Genomic DNA, 16,342 nt, shown 5'->3' with positions numbered 1-16,342 from the left:
TGATTCATAAAGAATGAAGATTTGGGTAGTTCTTGGGTGTGTCTAATGCTGTCCTGCAACCCAGTGCTGAGTAAGTCAGCATAGCCATAGGTTTACAGGAACCCAGCTAGAGTCAGCTTTTGTGGCAGACCTCCAACCATGCAGGACTGAAAGCTGTAGGCAGCAGGGTGGTGACTGTTAGACTGATGTTATATTACACCTTTTTACAGTTACTTAGACCCTGCACTTCTAGGTGTAGGTAGCCCTTCTATGTGGGAACTGGGACTGCAGGGCCTAGGTATTCTCTTTATCTAAGTGTAGACTTAGATTTCAATTTTAGCAAGCATTAGGTGGATAAATATATGCATCATGGAGTTTCATCTGCTCAAGTTGTTAATAAAGCTTTTCTCTCTTGGAAACAGTGTGACTGTTGTATATCAAGTTACTTTAATTAAAGACAGGAGACTTTGATTACTTAATTGGTCATTTTATAATCTGTCAAATTAATGTCTCATTCTCCTTCCTCTGTTAACACTTTAGTCCCAGGAAGAACTGCAGGAATACTGCAGATGCTCTGGGATTACATATGTGGCTCTGGTGTCAGATAAAGAAGGAAGTCATGTGAAGGTAAGCACGGGAACTGAGGATGCTTGATGATATTTCAGATTTCTACTCTGTTATTTTACATTATTTTATTTTTTTAAGGTCATTATTAATATAATATAAATTATACTTGAGTAAGTGGAGTTGAGGTAAATACAGTTTCGGTTGTTAAGTCGTAGAAATGTTATTCCGAAGAATTTCAACATTTTAAACATTTTTTATCCCTACATTACACTGTTATTCACAGACCTCCTTCCCTCTAGGAAAGTCCAAAAACTAGTGCAAACGTTGCTTGACTGTGCCATCAATGGTTTAACATGGAAAAAGGTTTCTCTTGTCTCTGATTTCTTTGAATCTACAAAATGAATTTGTTGAATTAGCAATCTTTGCAATTCGCACCTTTTCATGTTACAAAATAAATACAACTAAAATGTAAATCTAAAAAAATCTATGTAGTTCCAACAGACAGTCAGAACCACACTCTTCACCTCTCTAAACTCAGGTTAAGATGCAAAGACTGGACTCTGTCACAACGTGAATTACCATCTTCTGTACTCTGCAGCCTGTGATTCTGGTGCCTTTGGTTTTTTGAAGTTAAAAGTTTTAAAATATTTTGGATGATTAGAGAAAAGATTATCATTTTTTGGATAAAGATTCATTCTTTGACTGAAAAAAATACTAACTCATTGACAGCATCTGGCAAGGACAGCCAATGTGCCTTACTAAAATGTTTTTCACTTCTTATTCGCTCTGTTATTGTAGCAACAATAATTGCAAGAATAAGTAAATCATGATGATGACAATGTGATATATCAAAGTCCTCCACAAGCTTATTATAGAGTGTTCTTTTAAAAATGGCTTTATTGAAGCAAAACCAAGAAAGGAGATATTAATGAGGTGAATGGTGGTGTTACTGATTAATCTCTTGCCAATAAAGATGGTGCAGATTCCTAAGTTTTGAATGTTTAACTTCTGCAAACTGAAAAGCAAGCCTTATTCTAATGTTATTGCTTAACTAAAAATATTATATTAATAATATGGTATTTACAGTTATAAACCATTCTGCTTAGAACTTAATTATCACATATTAAATGCAGGGAGCCGAGCTAGTTTACGCTTTGGGAATGCAGAATAAATTAGTTGGCTGAAAAAAAAATCTAATCAAAGATTTAATTTTGATTGGTAATTTATGTGATTGATTGGTAATGATGATAGCTTCCTACCTTTGACTCTTTCACCTTTAATGAGTGAAACAGTTTGGTTTTTATTAAAATTGGTAAGTTGATTTGTATGCCATTTTAAGAATCAACAATCTTATGAACTATTGAACTACATCATAGGTGAAGTCCTTTGAGAAAGACAGGCAGACAGAGAAAAGGATTTTAGAATCTGACTTAGTAGATCACCTGATCCAGAAACTGAAAATGAAAATCAGTGATGAAAGATGTAGTAGGTAAGTAGCATAACATGTCAGTGATGTGAATAGTCAAAATCAGAAGTGAATATATGTTTGCATGTGCTCAGTTAAACATTAATTTTATTTGGCAAAGAAATTGCTGAATTTCTTTTGAGAGGAAAAGAAAGCAAAAGGCTTGGTTATAGAATTGAATTGAGATAAGAAAGAAACTGATTTCCCTAGCTGCTGCTATATTCACACATCCATAGTGCTTCATAAGCATAGTGCCTTCAAAAGGCCACAGTTATCCTAATGCTGCTAGAACAGCAGTATTGTTTGGCTGGCTGCCTGCAAGTCCCTGTTACTGAGCAGAAGTCCATTACATTTGTGTACTGTGTAATCAAAGAATTAAAGCAGCAAATCCCTTTCATTCTGAGGCAGTACTGGTATGGTGAAACGCAGGTGTAACTGTAGCACACCTGTATGCTCTGGTGGCACAAGTGAAAGTAACACCTGGCAAAGACTTGAGGTACACAGGAAAACCCCTTCATCCTGTTGTCATTGAAATTGCTATTTATTGTCACCAGTGGAAGTTAGTACAGAAATGACAGGAGAGGCTAGTCATTCCTGGGTGGTCAAGCAGTACAGCTGTTACTTACACGTAGCCCTCTGTAAGTCTATCATTACAGGTGCACCTAGATATATTTGTGTGTGTGTGTATGTATGTATGTGTGCATTGGAGGCAGGAATAGACATGCATTAGTCACACAAAGTAGAATTCAGAATTTGGATTTGCCATCCATAGTTTTTCTGACTAGGCTTAACAATAAAGGAAATCATTGAGCTTGGAAATGCTGAACTCAAGCAGTAGTTTATACAAGTAGTTGATGTCTCCAGCTACCCACCTCTCTTTCTCCTTTTTCTGGCCTCAGCCAGTCTTAGTGTTTAACTCTGCAACTAACCTGATCCTCAGGTGCTTTGTGACAGATCTACTAGAAGCTGTGAAAGAAAATCATTCTTTCATAATGTTACCTTATTTCTAAATCCTGAAAACAGAATGGAAAAACCCTTGCATGGTGCTGCTAAACAGAGAAATGCAATAGCTGATTTTGTAATAGCACTGGCAAATTTCTCTTTTAATGAATTCCTGAATGTGGAAAGTAAAGGTATCCAAACTAATTATTGAAAGCTTCTTTGAATAGGTGTGCTCTTAAATATAAATACTACCTTTTACACGTGAATAGTGTTCTTTCACAGAAACCTGTGAGAATTAAATTAATAATTCAGAGAGAATACTCTCACAATATATTTTTGTATTAGGATATAAATCACTCTTGCATGATATGGAGGACATTTTTTGTATCCACAGGAAGCACTGCTTCTAGACTTGATTTTTTAATGTAATTTTGGATGATTTCCTGTCAATTCCTGAATAGAATTTATTTATGAATAATAAATATATGCTGGGAAGTATCTGTAAACTTCTTTACCTGTTGGAACTAAGGTTAAGTATCTATGATAGTCTGAAACCACTGTCTTACTACAGTATTTCTTTATGATTGTAAATCTGTTTCCTTAACTGTCTTTGTTTATTTTTAGAGAAACCTCGGATAATCTTTCAATACCAAATCAAAAAGGATCATTTACTAATATTTCAGGTATTTATTATCTAGTTACAGAACATACAAGCTGTTCCTCTTTCTGCTCAAAAACTATTTTATAGGAAAATATTACCAAAGGCAAAGTAAGACAATGTTTTGTAGCAGAGCTCTGATTAGAGACACTGCTTCTTAATCTCAGATATTGTTCCAAGTGATTGAAAACTGAATTTTTCTCCAAACTAACAAAATCAGTGCTCAGACCAATGGATAGAGTATTCTCCATACAAGCATTTGTTGATGCAGTGATCCAAGAGGTTGGGAAAGCCAAAACTCACAAGTTTTTCCTAGCTGAGGAGAAATTTAAATGTCATCTTGATGAAAAATAACTTGACTTGAACTTGACTGAGAGCGTATTGAGACCTGTTTACATTGACTTACCAAAAAAATCTACAAAAAACATTTTTTTCAAATGAAAATGCCTTTACATTTCTAGCTATGGTTTTGCATTCCTTATTATGATTATATAAGTTTGTATATAAAGAATAATACTAAGTACTTACTGTGTGGCTCAAGTTTGGCATTTTTGATAGTTGTTTTATTGAGCACTGCTATAGTGGGTGGTGGTGGTGGTGATTTTTAAAGAAACACTTCACACACAAACACTTCTGCTAATAGGAAGGGAGAGAGGCAAGGTTTAACTGGGGGGGGGGGTATTTACCAGAAGTGGCAATTTAGATTTCAAAATAAGTAATTTCAGATTTTAATTATTGATTTTGGGGAAGCTGGAGTTTACTGTTTGTTTCGTCAGTGATTCTGCTATGGGACCAAGCATTAAATAGTTGCCTCATTCTTGTAATAGCTTTTCTTTTTTTTTTTTTTTTTTTTAATATTAGGTGCCCTGCATTCCTTTGTAAAATTATGCAAGTCATTTGGAACTTTTTCTTAGTTTCAGGGAACAGTGATGTAAAATACCAAATTTCTTAGTCTTAACAACCAGTCCTTCAAAGTCATAAGTGAGTGTTTGAGAATTTATGTGCACGTGTCTCATTATCCTGTCAGATTTTGGAGTTTTTCAGCAGCTTTTTAATCCCTGTTCTGCACTGATTTTAGCTTATTAATAATTTGTGAATTTTCTGTTTCTTGGTACTTGTTGTATAAAGAAATACTATAAACTAAAATTATATGTTTGCATTTTAGGTGTGTTTGAATCACATGGATCTCTTGTAGTGCCTAATGTTAGTGTTATAGCTCCTGAAAAATTATCTGCCAGTGCCAGGCGTCGTCAGGAAACTCAGGTACACGCACATCAAATAAGTATTCAGAAGTGATCCTTTAAAGTTAAGGAATGGTAGAATTCATACTTCCATGATCACCTAACTTATACAAATTGATGCTGTTTGTTCTTTATTCATAAAATAGACTATGAATAACCCAAAAGGTTGAAGGCAAAGACTGCCCTTTTTAACAGTTTGGATGTTAGGGATTATCTGTGACATCGTGGCTCAGCTATCATTGTGCATACATATTAGAAATCTCACTTTACTAGGAACCGTGGTTCTGGAATTTCCCTTTCTTTTTCTTCCTCCCTAAATGCTGAAGTGTGTTAGAGGCTGTCGTGGTTTCACCCCAGCCAGCAGCCAAGCCCCAGGCAGCCGCTTGCTCACTCCCCCACCAGTGGGATCAGAGAGAGAATCAGAAGGGTAAAAGCCAGAAAACCTCTGGATTGAGATAAAGACAGTTTAACAGGGAAAGCAAAAGCCATGCACACCAGCAAAGCAAAACAAGGAATTCCTTCACCACTTCCCATGGGCAGGCAGGTGTTCAGCCATCTCCAGGAGAGCAGGGCCCCATCATCTGTAATGGTGACTTGGGAAGACAAACACCATCACTCCAAATGTCCCTGCTTCTTCCCCCAACTTTGTATACTGAGCATGATGCCATATGGTCTGGAATGTCTCTTTGGTCAGTTGGGGTCACCTGCTCTGGCTGTGTCACCTCCCAACCTCCCATGCACCCCCAGCTTCCTCACCAGTGTGGCCATAGGAAAAGCAGAAAAGGCCTTGGTTCTGTGTGTTACCAAACAAGTTATATCGGTTTTAAAAAAGGAGTCTATGCAGCAGTGGGGGAAGATGTTAGAAAATTCTTTTAACTTTAGTACAATAGTGTTTGATCCCTGCATCTGTGACTAATAGTCTTGCACTAGCTATTGCTTCCTTACTTACCTTTATGAGTGATTAGCTGCTCAGCAATAACAAAAACATCTCTATGTTATCAATCCTGTGTTCAGCAAAAATCCAAAACATAGCCCCATACCAGCCACTGTGAAGAAAGTTAACTCTACCCCAGACAAAACCAGCAAAAAGGTACAAGTTCATCATACTTCTAATTTGTAGTATGTTTGTAAAAGATACTTTATGTATTTTATTTTCATTATGTTGTCTCAAACTGAAGGCCTAAGAAAAAATTGCAGATTTTAAAAACCATACAAAAAGCCCCAAACCAAAACAATAACAAAAAAACCCCACAACCCTGCCTAAAACATGATACTATAGTAATGTAGAAAAGATTCAGTGATGCTAGAAACAAATGTCAAAGTTTTCTCATTTAGGATTATTAGCCTCAAGATATTTAGAGTACATGGTAAAGCAGAACTGTAATCTTACCCCCTTTTCAGTCCAAACTTGGATGTGCAACAAAAAAATCTCCCCAATTAATAGTTCTCAGAACTCAAATAAAGAAGTGGATGTTACTCTCTGAGCTTTGAGCTAAACAAACTTGCTGTTTTCAGGTTTTGAATATGTAAAAGCAACTCTTCCAAGGTACAAAAGACAACATAATGCAAGGGTGCAACTACATTTGTAAAGTGCTACCTTTGCAGGACCACTAGCTTGCTCTGAAAAAAGGTGTTATAATGCAGGACCCATATTTTAGTTTGGCTTTCAAAAGCCATCCTCCTTCTTTAGCTAGAGGTGATTCACTGTATCCAGTCACAAGTTCTCACTTTCCTTTGAAAGTTGTCTAACACCCAGAAACAGAGGGCCGTTTTCACTAGTTAGGCAAGCATGCACATTGTTCTGTCTGCTTTAGCACTGTGCCAGTATTACCAAGTGTGTACCATTGCTTCAAGTGTCTCAGCCCCAGTTTCCTTCCTCTCATCAAGGATCATTGTGAAACTTTTACTGAAAATTATATTAAACAATTGTTTAAATATGATGTAGTTCTACGTCTTGTTAGATGCAGCCTCTTTTGCTCTCGTCTATGAAATACAAAATCTAACCTGTGTCACACAAGCAGTGTATCTTAGTTTTGCCCCTCTTCTGTTCCCAGGTACAAACAAGACTTCAGACATTCATTTCTAGCCTGCAACAGAAAACAAGTGAGATTGAGATTTTAGCAGTAAGTATTTAGCAGAAGCCTGAATTAATTCCAAATTCTTAATTGCAGTGGATGATGCTGTTCCTATCTGGAACAAACTATTGCCAATTGCCTCACTTTAGAGATACCAAATGAATCAAACTTCTGGTTAAATAAGACCCCTGGTCTGTTTCTCTTAATACATGAAAAGTATCTCAAATTGCATCTATGGGACAGTTCAGTTGCATGGAATAAAATTTTATATAAATTTATATATAAGTATTTAGTTGTAAGCTCTTAAGCTGTAATTAGATGAGCTACTGTGGTAGCTGTAATAAATTGTTCCTGCTAGATTTGCACTTCCATTTAAGCCAACATAGCTCTTGTTTGTATATAGCTTTTAGACTTCACTGACCATGTCACAAAGGACTTTAAAATGGTATATGCTTTTCAGGAAACGTAACTGCCTGTTTGCCTGCACCTATGTGCAACTTTCCATAATGTAATCTGTCATGAATAGTTAGAAAGGTTTTAATCATTTCAAACTAAGTTCACAGTTCTGTCAGCATGAGTCCTTCTCTGGAAATCAAAAAGTCTGACTCCGTTCAGTATAGCTGATCTCTAGCTGGCAAACTGATAACAGAGAACTGTTAAGTATTGATTTCTTGGTATTTTTACAGGTTGATCTGCCAAAAGCAACTGTGATACACTTCTTATCATTAGAGGTAAGCAATTAAGTACTGTTGTTAGAACTCTACCTGAACACAAGACATGATAAATTCTGTTCCCAATGAATGGAGTAAAATTCACCCATTCTAGATTTCTCTTTCAAATTTGAATTAGGTTTAAAACTTAGAAGGATTTTTTTACCCAGGGAGCTTGACTGAGGCTAGAAAAAACATTTTGTCAAATGTCCGAGTTACACAAGACAACATTAGGAAGTCCTAATCCAAAGCTCTGAGGTTTTTTCCCCCCCAAGAATAGTTACCTAAAATTAAATGTTAACTGCTCTTTTTCAGAAACCAGTAAGTATTAATAGCAGTTTCTACAAACGTGTTCCTTGAAGCTCTTAATGAAAGAGAGCCCAAAATCCAGAGGCAATTGTTTCAAGTACAGTAGCTGAAACATCCCTTAGTGAAGCCAGGATAAAAAGGGGATGTATAAGTATTATATTGACACCTTGAACAACTCAGGAACTGGTCAGTAGTGGGTGGGAGAAGACAACACCAAAGACAAAGCTTTCTTCATTTCTCCACTGACAGCACTAGCTTGAGAGGGATGCCTCTCCACCCCTAAAAAAACCCAAACTCAAGAATGGCATCCTACCTGGAAGTACATTTAGTACTTTCATACCTTTTATCTGGTGCTCTGAAGCAGTGCTTGTCTGGTAATCAAACCCCTGTGAAACATATCAAGACATTTTCAAAATGCTTCGTTCATCCAGTCTATATAAATCACAGAGGTAGTTTATCACCTTGTATTTAAAAAAAAAATATATATGCACAGGATCAGCTTGCATGATTCACTTTTGATCACCATTACATCTGTTGTTATATTCTCTCCAGCACTGCCAAGATGACAGAGCCCTTTCCATTGCTTATGCCTTTTTAGCACTGAAATGTGTTAAGAAACTGATCACTAAATTAATATTTTTTTATTAAAAATAAATGAAGTTGCACGTGTTGTTGACATTGATAATCTTTGAAAGCTATTTAATTAAAAGAGCATTGACAGTACACAGTATTCAGAAGGCTGCATCCTACTGGGAGAAGTATTTCCTTCACAAAAGAATTTAAGACTAGCATAGCTCCTTGTCAATTTCTTTTTCTTAGCTTGATGGAGACAGACAAGCCTTTGATGCTACTGTGAGACAACTGATGTCACGATGGCCCAAACAGAGATGTTCATATTTACAAGCAATTTGTGATGAAATTTACAGTATCAAAATGGAAAAGAGGTAAATTTGTTAAGCTCTTATGGGTACATAAACTGCCTCAATTATTTCTACATTCAACGTAGTAGAGAAGCTGCTCCTAACTTGTCTTCCTCTTTCCCCTCTGAGGCAAAAAGAAATACTCAGGAAATGTGTGTACTTCCTTCAAAACTATAGGAAGAGTTGACTGGTCACTAACCCTCACTGATAAAATGTAAATTCTTCATTTTTCTAAGTCTTTTCAGGAAGCTCTAGAATGTATTGCAACTTTCATCTCGCTGCTGTGTTAATAAAACTGAATAGCTGACAATTACGTACAGCCAGGTATCCTGCTATACACAGTAGCTATACTTCTATATATGTAAATATACAATACATGTATATACTGCTACATAAAAGGCCTCTTTTCTGATGAGAGGGACTCACCTTGTCTTTTAAAACTCATAAGCACATTTAATTCCTCCTGCTTTGAAATAATACGATGGCAGTCAGGCACAGGTAGGAGAGTGCCCAGTTTTGTGCAGACACAATGCATGCTCTCCCAGCATGTACAGTAAAGCCCATTTCTGTTTTGTAAGCATAAAAACATTTATGTCCAACTCATAGTCTTGCTGTTGGATGCTGGCAAGGCTGATACATAGTCTGGACACATCCAGTATGTCCAGTTTTAAACCTCAAATAGTCAAATGTTGCATGTACTGGTAAAACTGAGACCTGGGTATTCATGCCCAATTACGGGTTTCATTTCTAATACATTTTCTTAAACCTTTGTTCCACTTGAAGGTACTACTTAACCTTTAAATAAGACTAAAACTTTGGTTCCTTTTTCTGAGATGCACCAAAGTTGCTTCAGGTTTGCTGTTTACCAAGACAGCTAAATACCAAGTGAAGCATTTCTTTTCTTCATGGGGCTTACAAGGCTGTGAGCAACAGAACTCAAATATTACATACATATAATACTCCATACAGTGCTGGGTATGAATGTAATACAGTCCCTGACAGTCTTCCTCTCCCATTCAAGGCCTGAGCACTACTTTGCTGTAAGCCTTCAGAACACTGAAGTGAAAACTGAACAGGCAAAATCAATAGAAAGAGGATGAGGGGAAAATTGAAGTCACAGCCAAACAAAAACTTACTGATTTTCTATTCAATCTTTGATGCTATCTTACTGTGAGGATTTGTCACAGGAACTGTAGCATTTGAACCCGCAGTTTCAAAATTCTAAAATTCTTTTTTCCTTCCCTCTGCAGGGTTCCTGCACTCATCCTGTACAGTTACCGAGATGAATACAAGGTTTTGTTTTAGTACTTAAAGCATCGTTTGTGGGATGCTTCTACAAATGGACAACAGTGTTTCATCAAAAGGAATTTCAAAAAGCTGTAATAATGCAAGAGGCAACTAGTCCTTCTTTCTGTGTCCAAATGGCATTTCATGTATAATATTGTCCTGGTTCCAGCCAGGACAGGGTTAATTGTAGCTGGGAGGGTGCATGGCCAGAGGCTGATCAATACCACCCTCACACCCCCAGGCCCCTTCCAGGTGGGCACATCGTGGCAGAGGGAGCAGTTGGGTAGTGTTGCTTCGGGGGACTCTGTGTTCACCTTTCCTGTACCCTCTGCCATTGGTATTGTTACTGTTTTCTTATCTCATTGCTATTTCCAGTAAATTGTTCTTACCTCAACCTGTGCTCTTTACCTTTTGTGCCTCCGGTTCTCCTCTCCAGCCACCGTCAGGGGGAGAGGGTAGCGAGCAGCACATGGATTCAACTGGAGCACTAAACTAGAGAATGACATTCCTAAACCATGACAAATATAGAACTAAATTCTTTCAAAATGTGGAGGTAACTGTTTTATAGGCAATTAAGGAACAAGTCTGACTATAGCCACAGATATGTATTACCATGTAGTTCTTGCCCCTTATGCTGCACAAATCAGCTGTACAGATGTAAAACTACTTATTTTTAAATAGTTTCAGAATGCCTTAGTACTGCAACGAGAAACGTCAGTTCTAGAATGATGAGAATGAATTACCTCTAACAAATTGTTTTAAACATTTTTGAGTTTTTATGTAATAAAAACTGCTGAGCTTTATTGAAATACTCATTACAAGCCTTTTGTGTGTCATTTTTGGTTCCGTTTTTTAAATCTGCTGTTTTAATTTATATATAAAATATGGTAGATTTCAGGCTGAAAGTTGTTACAAGCTGGCTGCCTGTGCTTGTCCTGTCTGTACTTTTGCATGTAAATTAAGCAGCAGCTTCTGCAACATCAACACCTGATAAAAGGAAACACTTGTTTCAGACCTGCAGAATTTAAACCAGACTAAAGAGAAACAGAAACCTGCATGTGCTTGAGTCATAACCAAAGTTTTGAACTAACTTTCTTTACCCGAGTGGTCAGATGACGTTTGAAGTTAAAATCATAGTAATGATGGAAATATTATCATTACCTTCTTGAAGCTAAACAACAACACAACCCCGTCAGGAAGAATAAAGCTGAGAAACTATGATTTACAGCAGCTATAGTTAACTACGCATTATATTTCACAGCAAAACACTGGATGAATATGCAGAAATATTAAGGATTTCTGGAACTATACTGGTGTTTGCCCTCCCTCCCCACTTGGTACCTTCTGTTTAAATAACTTAGACCTCTTTCTTTCTCTAATGACTGCCATTGTAGGCTCATTACATTAATAAATACCTACTTACTTTTTCTACCCTTTCTTGTAGCAAAGAGAAGGGCAAAGTTAAAATATGTAGAGGTAACTTGCAAGACAAACAAAAACCTTCTGAGAACTGTGAAGCTTCTACCAGCAATGCCCAGCAGCAGCAATCCTAAAGGCATAGATAGCTGTGCCATTCCTACCGATTCACCAAGACAAGTCACAGCTGTCATTACACTCAATCCATTTCTCATTATGTTTAATAGGAGCAATTACAGATTTACTTTTTGCATCTGCTTATATGAAGGAAGGAAAATTCAGATCCCTGCATATACTGAAGGATACTGTTTTTAAAAAACAAAAAGTTTAGGAGACATGAGCATTTTAAAGCGATGTCTGAGGGGAACATTACACAGTCCTACTCTCCCCCCACCCTGAGCCGGGGTCAGAACAGCTGGATCAGCATGGAGTGAAGGCTCTGCAAGAACTCAAGCACTGTGCTGGCTGCCTTGGGGATATCTGCATTGCATCAGGTAGAGATGTCCCTCAGCTTAAGACAGAACCAAGAAAGCAGCTGTTCCTGATAATATGTTGGCACCTGCTTTCCCTCAGACTGCTGAGGCTCATCTATAAAACTGAGCATCTGTCACTGAGACTCCTGCTCCAGCCTTGTTTTGCTTCTGGTACAGAGCATTTCTCTTCACCCTGTGCTACACCCGCCCCCCCACAGGTTTTACACTGCAGAGTAAACAGCAGCAGTGTAAGTACAAACCAGCTGACTGTAAAGCTATTTCGGTATAATGCTGTACATACTCCTGCCATACAACAATCCAAAAAGCACCTCTGCTCTCAGTTTAAACAAAAGTACTGATCACATCCCAGTATCCTGCTGGAAGGAAAGCCAAAGACAAATGATAAAAAGAAATGGACTTTGCTTTGAGCAAGGGTCAAGTCTATTATAGTCATGGTAGTACGCTGTCCCATCACTGTGTTGCTTTACTCTTCTTGGTCTTGCTTTTCTTGTCTTTCTTCTTCAGGCCATCCATGTTAGCTCTTAGCAAATTTGAATATGCCTGAAAGAACAATTAGAACCGTTTAGAAGAACAATATAAATTACAATATGCAAAAGGTAACATTTTATGTATTACTTATGGCTAATTATCTCTGCCTTTTCGCAGGGAATCATGCTCTTACACCCTACACCAGGAAAATACTGTTTCTAAACCAATGTACAAGATGAGATAAAACAGGATTTTTTTTTTAAACAGATTAAGACAGATGGGTAGTCTAAGTTAGTTTCTGTGGCAGTTCAGCACAGAATCAACCTGTTCACAGCTGTCCAGTGCTTCCAACTGACCACTTCTACTACTTACAGAAAAGAAAGATAAAAGGCATACAAAACTTACCATCTGGAATTTATTTACTTCCTTTGAGCTCACCTAGGAAAGTAATACCAGAGGTTAACCATGGAAACTCTGGCTTCTATTACAGACCAAGTATCAGTATGTGTTTACCCACCAGTTACCATCTGGTCTTTTTAGCAGCAGTTGGATCAACTCATCACATTCAGTGTTCAGTATGCTGTACTGGTATGTCATAGGGATTTAGAAAACTGAAAACACTCCTTGATTAATAAAACACCCTACAGGCCATTCATTCCTAAGTCACGTGTTTTCAAATGGGAAGAATGTGAAGAAGCATTCAAAGGTCTGATTCACTTGTAAGGCCATAAAAATGCAGCTCAGGTTCTCAACTATTTCTCAAAGCAGCATTTTTCCTTGTGTCATATCACAGAGCAGAGCTAAAGTCAGCTAAAGCCTTTCCCAATCCCCCATTCAAAGTAAACACACACCAGGTTTTCAACTTTCAGTTAACATTTTCTCAAGTTTCACTTAAAATGTGGAGCATTAAATCAAAAACACATAGAGCCACTAATCTTTCTAACTTAAAGTTGTCACTTACCACTGTGCTAATTTTCTTCTTTCCATCAGTTGCTCTTAGGAGACACTTGTTGTCTGCTGGTTCAAAACTTTCTACGTGGCCTTTGCGTGGGACTGGTTTTGTTCGGCCATCATCTGTATTGAAAAAGAATTTTTACTCTAATTTTGTTAAAATCAACAGATGCCTTCTGATGTGAGATGTTAAAAACTGCTCATGAGGTCTGTAAAACACCTTGGAATTTGAGGCCATCAGAACTAACACTGCTGCCAAATTGCCCTTACTCTAGAAACCAGAAGGATCTGTTCCATGAACAACATCTGCCAGAAAAAAATAAAGTAAATTCTCCAGAACGTGCTGCATGCCCCGCCTGCTCGAGTAGCAGCATGCTTTAAATGCATGTCACCCTGCTGCCTCAACACATGGCCTCTCAAGTAGTGCCAGCTAGCCAGGAACCAGAGCAACATGAACACACAAAAACAATAAAACTCTCCCTTTACAGAAAACTAGCGATTTTCAATTATTGTTTAACAATCAGAAAGTCCCAGTATTTCCTGCAGTCTGAAATACAGTCTTACTCAAAGGTTATTAGTACTAATAGTACTAGTACAACTAGTAGTTGTAGGGCTAATAGTATCAGTACTGCCATCAGTACTGCCATCAGTAGTACCATCAGCTGACTGGTTTGTCCTATGGCCACTCTTGTTTTCAGATACCCTGGATTACATCTGTATCGCTTAAAATACCTGCTGACAACACTCAGTCAGATTTAGAGGAACACCTCTTTAATCCACTAACAGACTCAACACTTACATTTCTTCAGCGTTATGAAAACACTGCCGGAAGTCCTGCACTTTTGGAAGAGCCTGGTAAGCTCCGTCAGGAACTGCAAGAGAAAGAGACGCGCCCGTGGCTGGGAGCCACCACACGAGCGCCGAGCTCTTCCCCCCGCGCAGCGCCGGCCTCGCCCCGGCCTGTCTCCTGCCCGCGGGAGGCAGCGCCGAGGGAAGGCGAACTCCCGGCTTTCCCCACGCTGAAGCTGCAGGACACCAGGTCCCAGCCGGGGGCGGCCCGGCCCGCGGTTCTGACTCCGGACACGAGCTCTGAGCCCCCCGGACCTCCCAGGGCCCCGGCCCTCCTGCCTCGCCGAACCAGAGTCCCCGGCGACAGCGGCGCTCGCTCCGCTCCCCTCCCCCGCAGTGGATCCCACTCCGCCGGGGCCGGCACGGGCCCGGCGTCGCCGCGGGACTTTGCGGAGCGCCCCTCTCTCTCTCTCCCTCGCTCGTTCGGTCCCTCCCTCCGCGGCGGCACACAGGGCTCGCCCCCGTTCCCGGCGGGCCGCGGCCCCGCACCTGCTCGCTCTCCAGCAGCACCATCCTGCTCCGCTCCGGAAGGGCCGCGCGCGCACGCGCAGCGCGGGGGCAGCTCCACGTCAGCGGCCCGGGCCGGGCGGGCCCGGGGCGGCCCCGCCTGCTCCTGGGCGGGGACGAGTGCGATTCCAGCGGCCCGCCTCCTGCCGGGGCCGGGAGGCTGTGTTTCCTAGCGCGCGTGCCGCGGTGTCCGTGCCCGGGCACCGGGAGTCGCTCGCAGGCTTCACCTGGAGCCGGCCCGTCGCTGCCAGTGAGGCGCTGAAGGGGCTGGCGTAAGGGGCGCCGCTGAGCGCGGCTGGCGGTGAGGGGCGGGATTTGAGACTAAACGAGGCAGACCCCTGGATTTGTACAAAAAGAGCAGAGGGGAAACCTGCGCCTGATAGGGCCGAGAGGGCACTTCGCACCCCTGACGCTTGAAGCTCCTGAGGGGTGGGTTCTGTAACAGGGGAGTTTTCTGTCAAGCCCGTGACAGTCGGTGCGGGAACACACAGAAGTAGCACGTGACCTAGTGCCTTTTCGTGTTTATCATTAGGAAAACAGATCTATTTTTCCTCCTTGGACCTAACAAAAGTGAAAGATAATGCCTTAGAGATTAAAAAGAAAAGCTGCTCTCAGGCTGATAGGTGCTTGAGCCCCTGAGGAATTCATACTGTTCATTTATGAGCTCTGGTCTGCATTCTAGACAGAACTGAAATACCTTCTTGCATTATCATTCTCATGGTGGAGGTGTTGTTCCATATATGAAACAACGCGTGATAATCAGAGAGCCTAGTCACTCCAAAAATCCTTTTTAGAGTTCACAATTATTCACGGTGCTTTTGCAGGTTCAGCGGGAGGCAGTAGAGGGTGCTATGATTGCACACACAGAAACGAAACTGCCTAAAGAACAAGGAAACAAATACCCAAGACGCAGGTCATTGCAACACGGCCATGGTTTATGAAAGTCTACGAGGTTATTAAGGTAACTCCATTATGTTAAGAGTCAAGGGAAGTGTAGAGATCCGACACTACTTTTCTATATCATGGATGGTATTATCCTCCTGATGCTTTTGCACTTGTATTATTTGCAGTTGAGGAGGAAATACTTCAGTAAAATAAATTCCATTGTTCCTCATAGCATTAAAAATCTCATAAAAAATACGGAATGTATGTGATTGAAGCCTCCTGAAAATAGGCATTCTAAGGGGACACCATCAGTGCTGTGGTTACAAGTACTGATAGGCCAAAACCCTGTAGAATTTTAGTGATGGTCCCTGCCCCTACCAGCTTACAGTCAGTGGGTACAACAAGCGAAGATGGGTGGATGCATGGAGTCATTGCTGACACGTACTTCCTCTAACACTGCCTGATTGCTGGAGAAGTCATAACACACTCCTGACTACAAGAGGTTGTTTTGTCAGAAATCAGAGTAGGGTTGTGTTTTCAAGAGAGCTCTGAACATGGACAATGTAAGAGTGTTGCAGATTTTTATAGACAACTTGTGAAAGAAGAGCAGAAATGGAAA

General features: G+C 39.9%; 2 protein-coding genes across 2 annotated transcripts in view; one reads left to right on the top strand and one right to left on the bottom strand.

The window, feature by feature from the left end:
* Nucleotides 1-10,238, top strand: part of EIF2AK4 (eukaryotic translation initiation factor 2 alpha kinase 4) — a gene marked incomplete at its 5' end in the record, with an annotated part of 37,080 nt that extends 26,842 nt beyond the window's left edge. Inside the window, 8 exons of the mRNA XM_082284020.1 lie at nt 520-606; nt 1,923-2,035; nt 3,578-3,636; nt 4,777-4,874; nt 6,907-6,975; nt 7,614-7,658; nt 8,766-8,890; nt 10,117-10,238. Of these exons, the coding sequence (XP_082140146.1) occupies nt 520-606; nt 1,923-2,035; nt 3,578-3,636; nt 4,777-4,874; nt 6,907-6,975; nt 7,614-7,658; nt 8,766-8,890; nt 10,117-10,171 (651 nt within the window). The 3' untranslated portion in view covers nt 10,172-10,238. The remainder of the gene's footprint in view (nt 1-519; nt 607-1,922; nt 2,036-3,577; nt 3,637-4,776; nt 4,875-6,906; nt 6,976-7,613; nt 7,659-8,765; nt 8,891-10,116) is intronic.
* Nucleotides 8,894-14,865, bottom strand: SRP14 (signal recognition particle 14). The gene is made up of 5 exons (XM_082284021.1): nt 14,821-14,865; nt 14,282-14,354; nt 13,493-13,605; nt 12,937-12,969; nt 8,894-12,603 (listed from the first exon to the last, which is right to left on the bottom strand). The coding sequence occupies exons 1-5, from the start codon at nt 14,842-14,844 to the stop codon at nt 12,514-12,516; spliced, it is 333 nt and encodes a 110-aa protein (XP_082140147.1). The 5' UTR covers nt 14,845-14,865; the 3' UTR covers nt 8,894-12,513.
* Nucleotides 14,866-16,342: the final 1,477 nt, after the last annotated feature.

The sequence above is a fragment of the Coloeus monedula genome (genome assembly GCF_965178545.1).
Source record: "Coloeus monedula genome assembly, chromosome: 6".
NCBI lineage: Eukaryota > Metazoa > Chordata > Aves > Passeriformes > Corvidae > Coloeus > Coloeus monedula.
Note: the sequence above shows the minus strand (reverse complement) of the source record. Positions and strands in the feature narration are given on the sequence as shown.